Source organism: Balaenoptera physalus (genome assembly GCF_965194825.1).
Source record: "Balaenoptera physalus genome assembly, chromosome: 18".
Taxonomy (NCBI): Eukaryota; Metazoa; Chordata; class Mammalia; order Artiodactyla; family Balaenopteridae; genus Balaenoptera; species Balaenoptera physalus.
This window is the reverse complement of record NC_138899.1, coordinates 28,901,227-28,919,218: the sequence shown is the minus strand read 5'-3', so window position 1 is coordinate 28,919,218 and position 17,992 is coordinate 28,901,227. Positions and strand designations below refer to the sequence as shown.

At 39.5% G+C, this 17,992-nt stretch overlaps 1 protein-coding gene across 23 annotated transcripts in view; it reads left to right on the top strand.

Moving 5' to 3' along the window:
• The window catches only part of SCEL (sciellin), a 398,872-nt gene that overhangs the window by 257,094 nt on the left and 123,786 nt on the right, over window positions 1-17,992 (top strand). For 22 of the 23 annotated variants that reach the window (XM_082434838.1, XM_082434847.1, XR_014256049.1 and 19 more), the window contains 2 exons: window positions 13,431-13,492; window positions 14,171-14,288. In XM_082434838.1, coding sequence (XP_082290964.1) covers window positions 13,450-13,492; window positions 14,171-14,288 — 161 coding nt within the window. In that variant the 5' untranslated portion in view covers window positions 13,431-13,449. Of the gene's footprint in view, window positions 1-3,998; window positions 4,799-13,430; window positions 13,493-14,170; window positions 14,289-17,992 lie in introns of those variants that run through there. The other variant, XM_082434846.1, reaches the window with a different exon arrangement.

The following is a 17,992-nucleotide window of genomic DNA, read 5'->3' as shown; positions in this document are numbered from 1 at the left end:
GTCTGACCTGTGTTTTTTCTCTACCATTTGCATCTGAGATGCAGAGCTGTGGGAATCAAACCCAGGAGCTACTCACACTTGCAACCAGCGCTCTCTGTCCTCCAGAAAGGCGCTTCCCACAGTGTACCTGGCTCTGCTTTCAATTCTAGAGCTTTCATTGCTTCCCATTGCTGAGCAGGTCATGTGCTGTCTCGGAGGCTTTTAGAGCTCAGTTCCCAAAGGTTACTGAGGAATTTTATAATAATTTGGCTTTCAAACATTTATAGTAATCAGAAAGCTAAATTATACCATTTGTGGATTATTATTTTACATGTCGTAAAATGTGATCAAATTTAAAACCAGTTTTCTCTTCCACAGTTTATAATGCAGAAATGGTCTTTCTGATATTTGCTGTATTCCAGAATTAAAGTATTAGGAAAATCAATTTGAGAAAACTGTGATATTACATCAGTAAAATTTTTAGTAAAACATTTGCTTGATTCTAAATGTCAGGTAGACAGAGAATGCAGATAAAAGGCCAGGATTTTTATTAAACTTTTAGCTTCATGTAAATCTTAGATTCAACTGACCTAAATTTTCAATTGGAATGGAGCGTAGACTTATGTAGTCTAACTCACTAATTTTCTAGGTGAGGACAACAAAATGTATACATGTTAAGCAACTTGCCAGGATGATAGTTAGAACCAGATGAGGAGCCAGATCACCTGATTTTGGTCTTACTGAATTTTCTCAATGATTTTTCAAATTTCTTTCACATAAAATATGTGGTAGCAGTAAATGAGGTTCCCTCTGGCTTTACAAAAGAACTAGAAATGATCCGGAAATAAGAATTTCCTTATCCAGTAATACTTGAGAATGTTATTACAGTGCGTATAGAATGACTATGACGTGAAGAGATACATTTTAAATTTGTGGTTTGTGGAGTCAGTCTTGTTATTTATTATATTCCTAGTTTTTAACCTCAGGAGCGGTCAGCCCCTTTGTAGGAAGGCGAGGTGGTGCGTGTGTAGGTTGTAGATTGTAGGGTGTGAGACATTCAATCAGAGACAGCCTCACCTCGGCTACCAATCCGTAGGGGCTGCTTACCGGCTGTCTCCTCTAACCACTGGAATCTTGACTGAAACAGCTGAGAGATTCATTTTCCTGGAGACTTTGCAAACAAAGCAAAGAGGAGATGTTTTGAACAACGAAACTCAGACTGTGGAATGAGCTGCATATAATTCACTAAGCAGTCAACTTAAGCAAACATGATTTAACTGATAGTGTCCCTATGATTCGGGCGTTAACTCTAAGCATTCTTTAAGAGTGATGTGATAGAATCCTCGGCCAACCAGTGGTCCAGGGGAAAGCTTTGTTGGTCCCACACAGTTTGTCTTCTGACATTATCCTGTTCCTAGGCTATTTGTTGATCATGTTTCCTTTTCTCTTGCTGAGAACTTTGAAATAAGGGTTTTATGTATTAATTACTGGATATTTGTCTGCAGTTGCTTGAACTTTACTTTTTAATCAAAAGTCTTTATCAAATATATTTCTTAAGGGTTTCTAGTTTACCATTGTAAAAATCCATGTGATTGTGAATTTGGGAAAGGCCCTTCCTCAAATGCATGCTTTGTCAAATGACAGCTAAATTTATTAGATTTGCATTTTATGTTGCTAAATTTTTTAAGGATATGAATCATCCTTTTATTGTGATTATTAATTGGAAGAGTGCTTTTTATAGGTATCCATTAAACAACAACTGGCTTACTTCTAGTTCTGAATACTCATTGTAATTGTATACTTGAGAGCTCTAAGCATCTAAATAATTCATTCTGTGTTTCTAGACCCAAGTTTCCCTGACCTAAAATGTGATTGTTTCCTTTGTATGGAACCTTCTGGGAGAAAGTAATGAACTATATAGACCATGCTTTTTTAACTAAAATACACACATCCCAGGAGACTGTGGCAGTATTCCAGAGAACACTCAGAAGCCACAGGATATGCATGGTACCTCTACATTGAGAGTTAATTTTAAATATTTCAGAGAAAACTGCCCCCCTACAGCCTGCCCTCCTCTGCCCTCCTTCCCAGTGTGCTCCCTTTTGTCATTAGGTAAATACTTGAAAGGAATCCATACAGAAAAAACCATAGGCGGCTGGAATCCAGATAGACTTGGATATAATTATGACCCCCAATTTGACCAAATGTCACTTGTATGATCATACTTATCTCACAGAACCAGCAAGTAAAAAGAAAATTTAGGATTCCTACTGAATTATACATATATATATATATATAACATAATATGACATATATTACCATTTCTTTTACAATAGTGCAAAGAGATGTAAAACATCAAGAAAAAAATTTCCGTAAGAAAAATGTGGGACCTAGATTAAGAAAATCACAGATGTTTACTGTAAGACCTAAAGACTTTCTTGAGTAAAAGCTTCTTTGAGTACTATTCCTAGATGGACAGATTGAATATCATCCATGTCAGCTCTTCCCAAACTATTTTATAGTATTCATGCAATTCCAATCAAAAGTTCTAATAGAATATTTGTTTTGAAACCAGAGAAAATAATTTTAAAGTTTATCTTAAAGAAATGAGTAAGTTAGAATAGCTGATAGAATTTCTACAAGAGAAATTAATGAAGGGTGCTTTCATTAGATATTAAAATGTATTAGAAAAAGACAATAACTAAAATAGTTTGTTTCTAGTGCAAGAAACTAAAGGCAGATCTATGGAACAGAAGAGACAGCCATGAAGCACATTCTAGAATATATAAGATTTCTTTATGTGACAAAGGAAAAATCATATATCAATGGGAAAGAGATTCCACCATTGCTAAAGTAAATCCATATGGATTAGAGTTTCCATGTAACAATAAAATACATTTTTTAAACTTAGAAGAAAACATGTAAATATTTATTAATCTCATTTGTCCAAAAAATGTTCCTCTAGAGCTTATTATGTGCTAGATATAATAATAATATTTGGAAATACAACTGTAGAGAAGACGGTCTTGGTTACAACCCTCAAGATTTACAATGTGTCTGTGTCTGTGTGTGTGTGTTGGGGATGGAGAAAAACTTCAGCCACACAAAAGGCAGTTTGTATTGTACCGTTGTTATGGAGAGGTACTCTTTGCTATCTGAACACTTCATAGGGCTCAGCCTGGGGAGGTGGAGGTGAAGACAGGTTGTGATGGTATCACTGAATGCATCCAGGAGGATATGTAATGAGTGACCTGAAAAATGCATGTAAGTCTTTCCTGAAGGGAGAGTAAGGGTGAGAGGAGGCTCAGAAAGAAGAATGCTTTAGGCATAAAGCGTAGAGTGAGCAACAGCCTAAAGGTGATGAAAAGGATGGAGCCCTCAGGAATTGGAATGACTTAGTCTAGCTGAAGCTAGAGTTTGAGTGAGGCATGGGGAGTGGGGAGAAAGGAGGCAGGCGGGTATGGACATGTAAGTTTTGATAACAATTTGGATTTTATCCTGACAGAAATGAAGGGCCATTGAAGAGTTTTAAGCAAGGTGGTGACTACTTTGGCACTCGTGAGAATGGATTAGGAGAGTAAGTCTAGAGCTTGGGAATATAGGTAGGAAGCTGTTAAAATAGTAAGCAGATTATGGCAGCTTGAATTGGTAGTTTGAATATGGACAGAAAGACAATCAAGAGTGATTGGGGGTGTAGGGGGTTTCCCTGGTGGCGCAGTGGTTGGGAGTCTGCCTGCCGATGCAGGGGACAGGGGTTCGAGCCCTGGTCTGGGAGGATCCCACATGCCGCGGAGCAACTGGGCCCGTGAGCCACAATTACTGAGCCTGCGCGTCTGGAGCCTGAGCTCCGCAACAAGAGAGGCCACGATAGTGAGAGGCCCGTGCACCGCGATGAAGAGTGGTCCCCACTTGCCGCAACTAGAGAAAGCCCTCGCACAGAAACGAAGACCCAACACAGCCAGAAAGAAAGAAAGAAAGGAAGGAAGGAAGGAAGGAAGGAAGGAAGGAAGGAAGGAAAGAAAGAAAGAAAGAAAGAAACCCGGAAGGAGTGCAATGTAGCATCTCTAACTGTTGAAAAAAAAAAAAAAGAGTGATGTAGGAGCAGAGTTGTAGGACTTGGTGATTGCTTGGATTTTGAAGTCAGAAAGAAGTTTCATGGATGGTCTACATGGATTTCTAACGAGTGAAATAATTAATAAGGGGAAAGAAAGAGAATTACAAAATTGGAAGCTGCTGATCAAAAAAAAAAAAATCAGAGAGTCAGACGCTAAGTGAAAACTGGGAAAGTAAAAATAAATATTTCTGATATATAAAGAAAGTAAGAAAACAATAAGAAATCCATAATATTAATCAATGGATAATTCACAAAATAAGAAATAAAACAACAAATAAAATTATAAAAATATGCATTTGAGCCAAAATGATTCCACTTTCATAATATAAGGAGAAAGATTTTACTGTGTAAAATTGGGATAAAGAGTGACATGACATGAGCTGCAGCGAATATGATAAAGAACTTAAGGTAACAGAGTTTTGGTTCATAAGTCGTGGTCAAAATTTGGGCTTCTACTCATTTAACAAATGTTTTCAGCTAGAACTAAAAATAGTCCATGAGAGGTTCAAGCAATAGATAATTTTTATTACATAGCATTTTTATTAATGAATATTAGACCAGTGTCTTTAATAAAATGAAATTGATCATTGTCCCAGAGAGTACGACTCTTCATGCTAAAACTTGACATTATCTATCATTCTGCAGAAAAGATTGGTGGTGGAAACAAGGGCAAGTGAGGGCTCATGCTAAAACCGAGAACAAACAGTAAGAACATTTTATGGTCGATGGTTATTGGACTTAAAATTCATAGCATATAGACAACTGTCTGGCTACAAGATTTTATTTGTGCTACATTATAAACTGTTTCACCATCAGTAAGCAAGTTTTCTAATGCTAAGTGGAGACTGGGAGGCTGTGTGACTAAAGAAATAACAAATTTCTAACCATCACAGCAGGATAAGTGAGTCTTTCCCAGCCCAATAATTATTGGATTTCCTTATACACTGTGTGTGAAGGCTGAAAATAGTCCATTAATTTAAATGCATTTGTTAATGTTTACACTTTGTGAAGCCCTGTTTATTTTATCCTTACATAATATTTCATGTTCTTTTAGGTGATAATTGTTTGGTGGTTTGTTGTATTTACCTTACAGAAGATAATGCTGCTGTTTATTGACTTGTGATTATAGAGCCTCTCTTATTCTTCTGTTGAAAATGGTTTAATAGCATTTGTCCTTTTTCAGTTTCTAGGATTTTTCCCCTGTTACCAGTGATTTCTGGGAAACAAGTACTAGTAGGTATTATCGAGCCATGAAGACTTTTTCATATACGAAAGTGAATACCACCAAGCTACATATGTCATTCTAGACATTTTTGCTGTATTTATTTCCTTATTCTATGTTTGCTTTTTTATACTTTCTATCACTGTAGAGGTTTCTCTTAGGTAACTATTCATATTTGGTCTTTTCCATAAAGATATCAATTTAGATAAGTCTATTAGAAGCTTGATGAATTAACTGGGAGATTTTGGAGCCATTAAAGTATCCAACTATCACTCTGTGCTGATCTCATGATACTCTGGTAAAATGATCAGAGAAAGTCTGCTCCAAATCTCACTCTTGATTGAGGTCCATCACAGATTTCTACTGCAAAGGAAATGTCATTCTTCTCACCCTTTCTTTTAACCTGGTAACTTTCTACCTGTTGAACCCTTTTTGTTTCCTGGGCTTCTGGGGCAGGAACTTTGATGCCAGGTCGATTTGGGCTGGACTCCCAACTGTGCACTGGCTGTGTAGCCTTAGGCAAACTACTCATCCTAAAACCTCTTTCCAGAAAGAACTAATTTTACCCACTGTCCACATTTCCAACTCCTGCCCTACCTTCTGAAAAAGGACTCTGACTTCATTGAAATCATTCATTATAAAGTTTCACTTAGGTATAGAAGGAGGATAATCATAGTATCAGCCTTAAGGCATTATGTGGGTCTTAAATGTGATAATACATGTAAAATCTAAGCTCAATATGGCTAACACTATCACACGACCAAATACCAGCAGTGAATTCTTTTCGCTGGTTTTTTCTCTTTTTTTCTCTCATCCTCTATTTTGTTATCCTATTTTCTGCTCTGCATTTTTTTCTCTTCTGTCTTACTCTTCCTATTCTCTTTCATCTCTGCACCACCTCATTCCAGTTTCTTTGCTCACACAATCTTTCTTAAGGAGAGTTAGCAGTGAGTGGTAATAATGTAGCACTTATTAGGTAAGTCGAGAGCCATTTTGTCCTTGGGTGGGAAGGGGAAGAGAGATCCACAAAGACCTTTTTTTTTTTTTAATTTTTATTGAAGTATAGTTGAGTTACAATGATGTGTTAGTTTCTGGTATACAGCAAAGTGATTCAGTTATACACACACACACACACATATATATACATATTCTTTTTCATATTCTTTTCCATTATGATTTATTACAACATATTGAATATAGTTCCATGTGCTAAACATAGGACCTTGTAAAAAATAAAATAGATAAACAAGGTCCACAAAATCTTTTTGTCAAGAGGACCCAAAAGATGGGGAAGACTGCAGCTTAGTTGGGAGGTGGTCTTGGAGTTGGGACAGGAAGAGCTGGGGCTGACTGGCTAGGGGAGAAGATTACCTAGTGGACCTAAATGCTCTTGGGGAAGTGCTATTATTCAAAATAGAAATTGAGAAGGACAGAGGGAGATGAAGAGGATCTGAACAGGGATACATTTAAGAAATAGGAGATGTTTGATAGTTTCAAATGCATCCAAAGAAAACCATGAAACTTGACTGGTTTTGTGATTCAGAATTTAAGGAGAGTAATTTCATCTAAAACCTAAAGACATGTCTTTGGGCAGAGGCTGTAGGCATTGGGTAAACACTAGCACTTTCTGGTGTTTGGCCACAAAGAGGAAATGAAAGAGGGGCCAGAAGTTGAAAAGGTTTTTTTTTTTCCTGTTTCCATACTGACTTCTGACATCATGATTTCACATCAGAGTTTTCAACTTATGAATTTGGTGCTTTAAAAGGGAAAGGTTTTGTAGTTCCCAGCATAATAGGGACACATCTTTTTATACATCTTTCCCTACAGTATTATACATTTAAAATACAATTGCTGGAAAAAAATATAGTTGCTTGTGTCTGCTATTATTTGGTATATGTACCAGTAACAGCATTTTGAGGAGCCGAGATGAGAGTTTCATCTTTCTCGTGAGAAGTTTAAAACTTGATTGGAAGGAAACTGAAGGACAGCACTTAGAAATAAATCTAATTGGCTGAACTGAAGCTATTAAAGTGTCATTATTTGGGTGTTGAGTAGATATGAAACTGAGGATAACCTCAGTCCCTGAAATAAGTAATTTCTTTAAAAAATAATATAAAACTGAGATTTTGCTGCATGTATTTTGTGACATTACCAATTTGAAAGGTTTCTAATCTCTAATCCACTCTACAGAAGGGTATTTGTTAACAAGAGCATTATTCACAGGGACATATATTGTTGATCCATTTTTATTAACAGTATAGAAAATATCCATATATTAAAAAAGTTGGTTTATATTCTGGTCAGGATGGCAAGTGTTCCATTGCAGTAAAATTTCGGTGGAATTAGAGGTTGATGAGAGTGGGGCTTGCACCTTAAATGTTTTAGATTGGAGTTTCTAGAAATGGTTCTGGGGCCACCAAATGGGCTGACATATGGAGATGGTTAGGGTGACATGGCCAATGGGTCCTAAGAAAAAAAAAGGAGCAGGTGTGCTGAGGGAGGTTGTGCAGGAGATGGAAGTGAAACCTGTAGATTTGGTGAAAAAATTTTATTTTCCCACACTATTAGTCATTTTCATTAAAAACAAAAAACTCCTGCATACTTATTAAACTATTATAATTTGAAAATAGAATACATTATATTTTGCTGTCTCATTTACCTTGTGCCAGTGTACAGCATGGAGCTAGGAAAGAGTATAAAACATTATCAAGCCATCTAGTAGGGAGATAGATCCAGAGAAGGAGTCCGGTAGGAGTAGTGCCAGGCCACTCATGGCTTCAGTGTGGCCACGGGAGGGGTGAGGCTCGAGGCTGAGCTGCCCAGGGGTGATGGAGCAGCTGTTTATTACTTCTTCTTCTCCTTCAAGCTCCTCTCCCATTATCTTCCATCTCTCGGAACTCCCGGGCTTTTCCCTGCATGTCTGGAGTTGGCTATATCACATGGTACTTTGACCAACATGTAGTATCGTTTGCTGAAAAGACCCTGGCATTGCCGTCATATAGACCTAATTGCAGTTCCTGACTGTCACTCCCTGTGTGACCTTAGCCGGGTTATTTAACCTGAGTTTTGAGTTCCTATAATTAGAGATAATAATACTCACCTGGAAGGATTAAATAAGCTAATGAGCACTAAGCTTGTGGCACGATGTGAAGCAATAGTAGGAACTAAACACATGATTCTTCTTGATAGGAACATTGAACACACAGGAATGTTGCAAGAAATAGTGTTTTACTAATAAAAAAGTCACTAGTATCTTATATTTTGTAGACCACCATGGGCTTTTAGACCTTCTGTTTGCTCCACGATGATCTTGTAACAGGTAGGAAGAGTATTAAGCTTGAGTAACAAAAATATGAAAGAGTAATCTCATGAAGAAACTAGGTTTATTTTCCTCTTGCCAAAAGTTAAGAGATAGATCATCTCAACTTTTTGGCAGCTATTTGGGGCTATTTGGCAGCTCCACGAGGAACCAGGCTCCTTCTAACTTCCTGCTTTGCCATTCTTAGTGTGTGACTTTAGTCCCAAGCTTAGTTCATGGTCCAAAGATGGCTGCTCTTACCTTCTGCCTGGCAGCCTACTTTCAGAAATGGAAAGGGTGAAGCACAAAAAACCTGGTTCTTCCCAGGGACTTTCATGAAAGAGGCAACAAGATAAAGCTTGGGTGTCCCAGAGAAAGCAAGTGAGTTCACTGGCAACTATCCCCAGAAAGTATCCCAGAGATACTGGAGTGGAGCCAGTGAGGTGTTTATAGGATACCTGAGGCTAGGTATTGGCAGGAAGAAAGCAGTAAGGGCCCTGAGCTTGTTTGGATGTCTTATCTTATGACTCCTTCTGGAGAATACCTGGCTACCAAAGGCATGAAAATATCAGACCCTTTAGCAGGGTGCTGGATCTGATTAGAGCCAGCCCTAAATATAAGGTAAAGAAGAGATACCTGCTTTTCTCTCTACAACTGCAGGAAGTGCTATCAATCTGGGAGTCCCTGGCAGAGAGGAAAAGATCATGAGCCTTGAGCTAGAAAGCCTCAGGTGGAGTCCCAACTTTCCCACTCAGCTGCTTCTCGAGCCATGTCTCTGCTAAGTAGGGATTATACTCTTAGAACATAGCCTTGGAAATGAAATGAGATATATTATAATTACTATAAAATCATCTAAGGAATTATTATTGTCTGCGCTCTCCTCCTTACCCAACAGAGCCTAAAGGGGCAGCAGAAGCCTGGCTTGGGAGGAGTATTGAGGATACCAAGGAAAATCTAAAAGACAGCGTCCATACGGAATCCTAAATATGTCATCTTTTATGTCTGGCTTCTTTCACTTAGCATGTTTCAAGCTTCATCCATGTTGTAATATGTATCAATGCTTCATTCTTATTTATTGCCAAGTAATATTCCATTGTATGGATCTGCCACGTGTTGTGTGTCCATTCATCCACTCATGGACATTTGGGTTGTTTCCACTTTTTGGCTATTTTGAATAATGCTGCTATGACCATTCGTGTATACCTTTTTGTATGGACATATGTTTATAAGCAAGGAAATATCAGGAAATACACAGAGAAGGCTGCTCTGTGAGGGTTTGTCTGCTTCAATGATTCCTTGAGAAGTTGTCCTGGTTCTCCTGCTGCCAGGCAGTGGGGGCAGAGCTCATGGGACTTCCAGAGATGTCGAGTCAGGCAGACCCTGCTGTGTACCTTCCCTCTTTCACTCTAATGCCAGGTTACCGGTCCCGTCTTACAGTGACTCATGACAAACATTACTGCTGGTTGTTGAGGAACGAGCTGGCTTTGGTTTAGAAGCCAGATTCTGCTTGTTGCCACTTTGGCAGGTTACATCCTCTCCCTGAGCTTCAGTCAGGTGTCTTATCTGGGAGATGGAGGTAATAGCTGCTGTGCAGAGTTTATGTGAGGATGAGATAATGCCTGTGAGGTATCCTGTTGGGAGCAGGTACTATGGCTATTGGCAATTGCCCCGGGCAGTAGGGCAATTAAAGACACAAAGGGCACAGGTCAGAGACAGGGTAACACAAAGTTCTTTGAATGACTTAACTATTTTAGAAATGTTTAAACCACTTTTCCTATAAGCACTCTATTAGTTTGCTAGGGCTGCCAAAGCAAAGGACCACGGGCTGATTGACTTCAATAACAGAAATTTGTTGTCTCATAGGTCTGGAGGCTGGAAGTCTAAGATCAAGGTGTCATGAGTTTTGTTTTCTCCTGAGGCCTCTCTCCTCAGTTAGCAGATGGCCACCTTCTTTCTCTCTGCGTCCTCTCATGTCCTTTCCTCTATGCAAACATATCCCTGGTGTCTCTGTGTGTCCAAATTCCTCTTCTTATAAGGTCATGGGACAGATTGGATTAGACCTCACCCTAATGGCCTCATTTTAACTTAATCACTTCTTTAAAAGCCTTGCCTCCAACTATAGTCACATTCTGAGGTACTGAGGTGTTAGGAATTTTGAGAGGGACCTAATTCGGCACATAGTAAGCACCTAGGGAGCATCTACTCTGTCCCACACACTGGAAATAGAGAAGGGACAGTCTTAAGTCTGGCTCACAGGACACTCGGTCTTTTGTGAGAGACAAATAAGCAGATAATTGCAAAATGACTTTTCTCCATTGACCCTTCCCTGTGTTTCACGACTGAGTTTGCAATCTCTGCAAGTGTATCACCAGATATACACTCAGCATTCTGCCCACCTCAGAATCCCAGTTCAATCAGCTACGAACCTTCCAGGTCTTTACCAGTTCAGGAAAAGAGTTTATCAGAGTCCATTTAGAAACAGGAAGTAGGTTAGCCAAGAACCCAGAGAATCAAGGCCAGACTGAGGTGAAGTGAACAAGTAGTTCAGATTGAAGTTTGCATGCCTCTTTTCCTCCCATTTCTGCCAGAGTTTTAGGGACCTCCAAATACAGTGAGACAGTGGCTACCCCACACTCCCTGCGTGCCCAGGGTGCAAATGCAAGGCTGTTCCATCTCCTCCCCACACCTGACCACACCTCATCTTTACGCTTAACGCTTTCCAAGGTGATAGAAACATGAAGTTAAGAATTATTGAGCACTTACTCTGTGTTGGGCAGTAATCAGACACTTTACATATGTCATCGAACTTGACCCTCAAAACAGTCCCAATTCACCTCATTTTACAGATAAGGGAGCTGAACTGTAGCATCCCCAGGTGACACAGTCAGTAAATAGCACACTTTACATGCAGGTCTTTCTAATTTCACTAAGACCTTCAGACTCAGTGGAGCGAAGAGCGGCTGTCTTAGGCTGGTTGTTAGTCTTAGGTTGGGTCCCCTAGAAGCAGTGCCTGGGAGGACTTTGGGTGCCTGTGACGTATGAAGGGTATTCACTCAGAAGAAAGGAGAAAGGGAAGCAGGGAGGGGAGGAGGGGAAGGAGCTGAGCAACGATGCGCCCCCTGCTGGCCTAGCTTCTGCCATGGTGAGTGCTGAAGCACCAGTCACCTGCAGGACTGGCTCTACGTTCCAGGTCACTCACTCGCTGGCTGCAGGTTTAGTGGTTGAGGAGGGTGTGTAACTGGCAGCCCCACCAAGTAAGGGCAATTCCCCAGATGAGGTGCAGCCGTGAGCCCATAGTGCCGAGCACCAGGCTGGTAAAGTCACCAGCAGCTGCCACTTCTCACCGACTCTAGGAGCATTGATATTCTAAATGAAGATCCTAGGGAAACCACGCCTTGATCCAGAGGAATGCATCTTTACCACTTCAAGTCCTATGGCAAGTTACTGTAGGAGACACTTTTGGACCAGAGGGTGGGAGATGGGGGCTTTAGAATCTCCACGTTATACCTATAAACTGCTGTCTGATGATACAGCTGTAAGTCTCAACAGCATTTATAGTTTAACAAAGTGATTTTTGTGTACATTATTCATTTGATCATCACAACCTTATGAAGTAGATGGCAGGTTTCATTAGCCCATTTTACAGAGAGATTAAATGATTCAATCGCAGAACTTTGAGGTCATAAAGCTGGACCTAGGGCTTGCTTCTGACTTGAGATGGAGGGCCCCTCCAACATTCCGTACACTGTCTGGTGGGGTGAAATCTGCAAACAACATAATGCTCCACCTAGGGTGACCAGCCCAGTCCTGTTTGCCCAGGACTTTTCCAGTTTAAAACCTGAAAGTCCCACATTCAGGGAAACTCAGGGCTGACTTATCTGTTAAGCAGAAAAGGCCACACCTAGGACCCACAATACTTTTAGGAGCCCACAAAAGGGTCCTAATTTTAATTCCTTTTAACAGCAGAAGAAAACAACGAATACTATAACAATAATGAATATGTATTAACAAAGCCAGCCTGGGTTGTTATTCATCGTTATACTAACACAGTCATAAAAATATAATTTTTAATTTTGTATGTGTATGCATGTGTGTGCATGTGCTTGTGTGTGAAGGAAGTGGCCATCGACAGCAAAAGTGCCTAAGACTCAGTGTCATAATGCAGCCCTGAACGCACCATCATCCCAGGCAGACTGGGACTGAGAATCACCTCAGTCCCTTAGCAGCTTGGCAGTAGCAGTTCGTCACAGCTGAGAATCTTAGGGCTTTCCCACACAGGGATTACCTAAAACCACCAGTGCTTCCCAAGATCTGTGATTTCCATGCTCTGGCTGCTTCCCTTCTAAACACATATCAGTTGCCTGGGTTCACTTTGGCTTCCCCAAAGAAGGAGCTGATGAGCCCTTCTGCATATTGTGCTGTAAACTCCATGTCTCTGTCTCCCTGTTGACCTGACCCGATACTCGTCTTACTTATCTTTTTTTGTCTCCAGCTCCTGGCTCAGTGTCAAGCACTCAGTGCATATTTTTTCACTGAATAAATGAGTTAATTGATGACCTGGTTCAGCCAATTGCTTGTTCTATAACACAGGGGACACTAAATACTCCTGGCTTCAGTTTCCTCATCTGTAAAATAAATGCATTGAAATAGATGAACTCTCAGGTTCTTAGGGGTCACTTTATATCATGTATTCATTATACCAGATTATGTGGCCGCCAATGTCATTGAAAAATGTGTCTCATTAGCAATGAATGAGTCCCTTGTTGATTCTTTGTCGAGTCATTACTGTGTTTTCCCCATCCCCATTTTTCTTTTAGATCCTTACTGGAAGGCAGCATGTCCGATCTTACCTTGAGAAAAACATCTCCCACAGGAAATGGTAATGTAGATGATGTTTCCCTTACTCAGAGAACTTAAAAATCTGGGAAAAACAACTCACAGGTCTTATTTTTTTTCATGTAGCTATGAAATTCTTAGAAGCAACAGTCTAATTTAATTAACATGGCTAAAGTTAGGCTTAAGAAAAAAGTAAGAGTGCTGTAGATTTTACTCATCTAATTGCAATTCAAAGATTTCTTTTAAAAATCAAGTATGTGTGACCTTCTGTGCTTCTGGCTCCCATGAGATCAAAGAATTAAGTTATTTATAATCAGAAGCACCAGGACTTACTGACTGTTGTTCACTAGGTACTTCTAAAACAGTCTCGTGTGTCCTTCTGAGGCACATTTCTTTTTGAGCAAAATGGCCAACCCACTAAACCCGGTATTGGTTTTTCCCAGGCCTGTGGTTCTACATTCCCAGGTGTGGGGCAGGGCTTCATGATGTGCACGAGCAGTTTCAGTTGGCACCTGAGCAGTTTTATAAGTTATCTTTGATGATGGGGTGTGGGATTTGTTCTTTCTTGCCGGTGCATCCTACTTTGAAACAGTACTGGATTTGCCAGCCTAGAAGATTGGTGCTGTCCAATCAGATGCTCCTCTCAAGATTTTCAAGTTAATAAACACACACTCAACTCCATGCAACTACATCTCTTGCTGTTTCATTTTTCTGTTGATAGATATGAAGAGTACCGCTCAGGGGACTACACTGAAGCAACAGGGTTTTCACGAGGTGAACAAAAGAAGGACTTTCCTACAGGATAACAGCTGGATAAAGGAACGTCCTGAAGAAGAAAAGTAAGAGGGTGTGGGGAGGCTGGGTGGGTGGGTGAGTAGAAAGAGACATTCTCCATTTGGGAAACTAATGGCCATGTGGAAATTTAGAAACTTTCCTTCTAAAACACTTTGTTGCTTGGCCTCATGTTTGGTAAGATTTAGTGAGCATAAATTGGTTATATCAGATTTTTAAGAATATCTCTACCATTTTTAATATTCATATACCTAAAAGAATATGAGTTATTAGTGAGAAAAAAGTAGGATTTTGCTGTTATAAATAGCATAGACATTGGTGCCTACTTGATAATCTGAAAAAAAAAAGACATTCCAGATTTCAAAAAGGTAATATTTAATCCATGGTAGCGAGATTCCTGGTGCCTGATGTCAGTTGAAACAAACACAAGTATGATTCCAAGTTTACAAATTTAATAATAATTTATCTAAAATTTCCTTATGTGCAAGTAAAACCGATCAGTTCTCAACTCATTTTAGTCCCCACTGGTCATATACCTCTAGGTGTGGATAGGTGGTAAATGCAGTATCACTTTGTAAGAGAAAACACTTAACCATCAAGAAAGTATTGTCTGCTTTAAGCATTGTTTCTATTAGCTATATGTTTAAAGATCTGAAGACTATTACTCTAAGCATATCACCTCATTGCCAACATAGATTTATAATAGACATTTGTCCAGCCCAGATATATTTATTATAAATTGTGTATATATATGTATATACACATATACACATATGCATATGTCTTTGATTCCCTCTTATGTGTCCGGCTAGATACTAGGTACTTTACGTATAAAGCATCACTAAATCTCATAACAATCACACGAGGTAGGTATTACATCCTCATTTTTACAGAGGAGGAATCTGAGACTCAGAGAAGTTAGGTAACATGTTCAAGAGCACACAGCTATTAAGAGGTGGAGCTGAGAGTAACATGACCCATTATCTTTCCATTACACCAATGGTCCTCAGTCAGGGACAATTTTGTTCCCAGGGGATGTTTGGCAAGGTCAGGAGACATTTTTAAATGTCAAAATTGGGGGGGGTACTCCTGACATCTAGTCAGTAGAGACCAGGAATGCCGCTAAACAACCTACAAGGCAGAGGACACTCCTCACAGCGAAAAATTATCAAACCTGTAATGTCAACAACACTGAAGTTGGGAATCCCTGCATTACAGGATACTTTCTCTAAGCTTTCTACTAAACTGTCCATACATGGTTGTTTGAGGAGTGTACTTGTAACTGTTAAACAAAAATGTCCATTAAATTCTGTTATTAAATCTTATTATTTTAAGGAACTATAGGGTTATTTGGAGACTCACACTAAGTTTTGGAGTTAGCATTCTTAGAAAACAATCATTTCCTTCTATAAAGCAACATTTACTGCTTCTGTTGGAAGCTAATATGGCATTTCTATTTTTCCATGGTGGTAGAATGATATCAAAGGTAGATCACAAATTTTGGGTTGCACAGATTTGCACAGATGTGGGGCGATAGAGATGTCTAAGACAATTTATAGTCAGTAGGAGTGATGGTTTTATGCCAGACATGCTTCCTTAAAAAGGCCCGGGGAAGCCAGCTTGGCTGGCATGACAGCTGCTGAGTGAAGGGGAAATTGGCTCTGATGCTTTCCCCACGCCTGCTGGCCCAGTAGTGGGCTACGTGCTATGTGTTTTTCTTCAGGCAAAAATGCATCTGGTGTCTGCTACTCTCCCACAAGTTTAGGGAGGGGATCCCAGGGAGATGGAGAAGTTCTCTTGGCATCTTCGAGGGTATATATTCGCTGGAATTGTTTCAGTTTCACTGTTCATCTTTCTTTAATTATCTACTGCAGTTCTTTTATAGCTTTATTGTAAGTGGTTCCAGAGTGTTGAGTAATCAGAACCAGGAGAAATGTGGTATTTCAGGTTTGGTTGGGTTGACATGAAAAGGTTCTGATACTTACTCTCTGCTTTGGCTCAAGGCCAAAGTCTCTACTACATGTTTTGACATTTCCTAAAATTGCCTGCACTTTCAGGTCCACTATACAAAGTAAGGAAGACATAGCTTCAGGATCTTATGTACGAAGTTCTATTGCAGGGTTGACCAGTAGGAAAAGGAAAAGTTTGGAATAAAAATATCACCCTTGTCACTTGTTAACTTTTTAGCCTTAGGAAAGCCACAGAATCCCTGATCAATTTTCTCATCTGTGAACTGGATATGAGGGCATCCCCTGCCTAATTTATAGGGTTATTTTAAGGACCAGACAGAGCAAACTATATAATCTCATGGTTCAAAAATAGACTAAATCTGTGAAAAATCAACCTTCTTAACCACAAATATTGGTACTTATTTTCCTACATTTCGTCAAGGGAAACTATCAAGACCAACAAGTGGAAAAATTTCAGATATAATGGGCTTAATTAAATTTAGTAACTTTATTGGAGTATAATTGCTTTACAATGGTGTGTTAGTTTCTGCTATATCACAAAGTGAATCAGCTATAAGTATACATATATCCCCATATCCCCTCCCTCTTGCATCTCCCTCCCACCCTCCCTATCCCGCCCCTCTAGGTGGTCACAAAGCACCACGCTAATCTCCCTATGCTATGCAGCTGCTTCCCACTAGCTATCTATTTTGCATTTGGTACTGTATATATGTCAGTGCCACTCTCTCACTTCGTCCCAGCTTACCCTTCCCCATCCCCATGTCCTCAAGTACATTCTCTAGTAGGTCTGCGTCTTTATTCCCGTCCTGCCCATAGGTTCTTCATGACCTTTTTTTTTTTTTTTAGATTCCATATGTATGTGTTAGGAAATGGTATATGTTTTTCTCTTTCTGATTTACTTCACTCTGTATGACGGACTCTAGGTCCATCCACCTCACTACGAATAACTCAATTTTGTTTCTTTTTAAGGCTGAGTAATATTCCATTGTATGTATGTGCCACATCTTCTTTATCCATTCATCTGTTGATGGACACTTAGGTTGCTTCCATGTCCTGGCTATTGTAAATAGAGCTGCAATGAACATTGTGGTACATGACTCTTTTTGAATTATGCTTTTCTCAGGGTATATGCCCAGTATGGGATTGCTGGGTCGTATGGTAGTTCTATTTTTAGTTTTTTAGGAACCTCCATACTGTTTTCCAGAGTGGCTGTATCGATTTACATTCCCACCAACAGTGCATGAGTGTTCCCTTTTCTCCACACCCTCTCCAGCATTTATTGTTTGTAGATTTTGTGATGATGCCCATTCTGACCAGTGTGAGATGATAACACATTGTAGCTTTGATTTGCATTTCTCTAATGATTAGTGATGTTGAGCATCCTTTCATGTGTTTGTTGGCAATCTGTATATCTTCTCTGGAGAAATGTCTATTTAGGTCTTCTGTCCATTTTTGGATTAGGTTGTTTGCTTTTTTGATATTGAGCTGCATGAGCTGCTTGTAAATTTTGGAGATTAATCCTTTGTCAGTTGCTTCATTGGCAAATATTTTCTCCCATTCTGAGGGTTGCCTTTTCGTCTTGTTTATGGTTTCCTTTGCTGTGCAAAAGCTTCTAAGTTTCATTAGGTCCCATTTGTTTCTTTTTGTTTTTATTTCCCTCTCTCTAGGATGTGGGTCAAAAATGATCTTGCTGTGATTTATGTCATAGAGTGTTCTGCCTATGTTTTCTCTAAGAGTTTGATAGTGTCTGGTCTTACATTTAGGTCTCTAATCCATTTTGA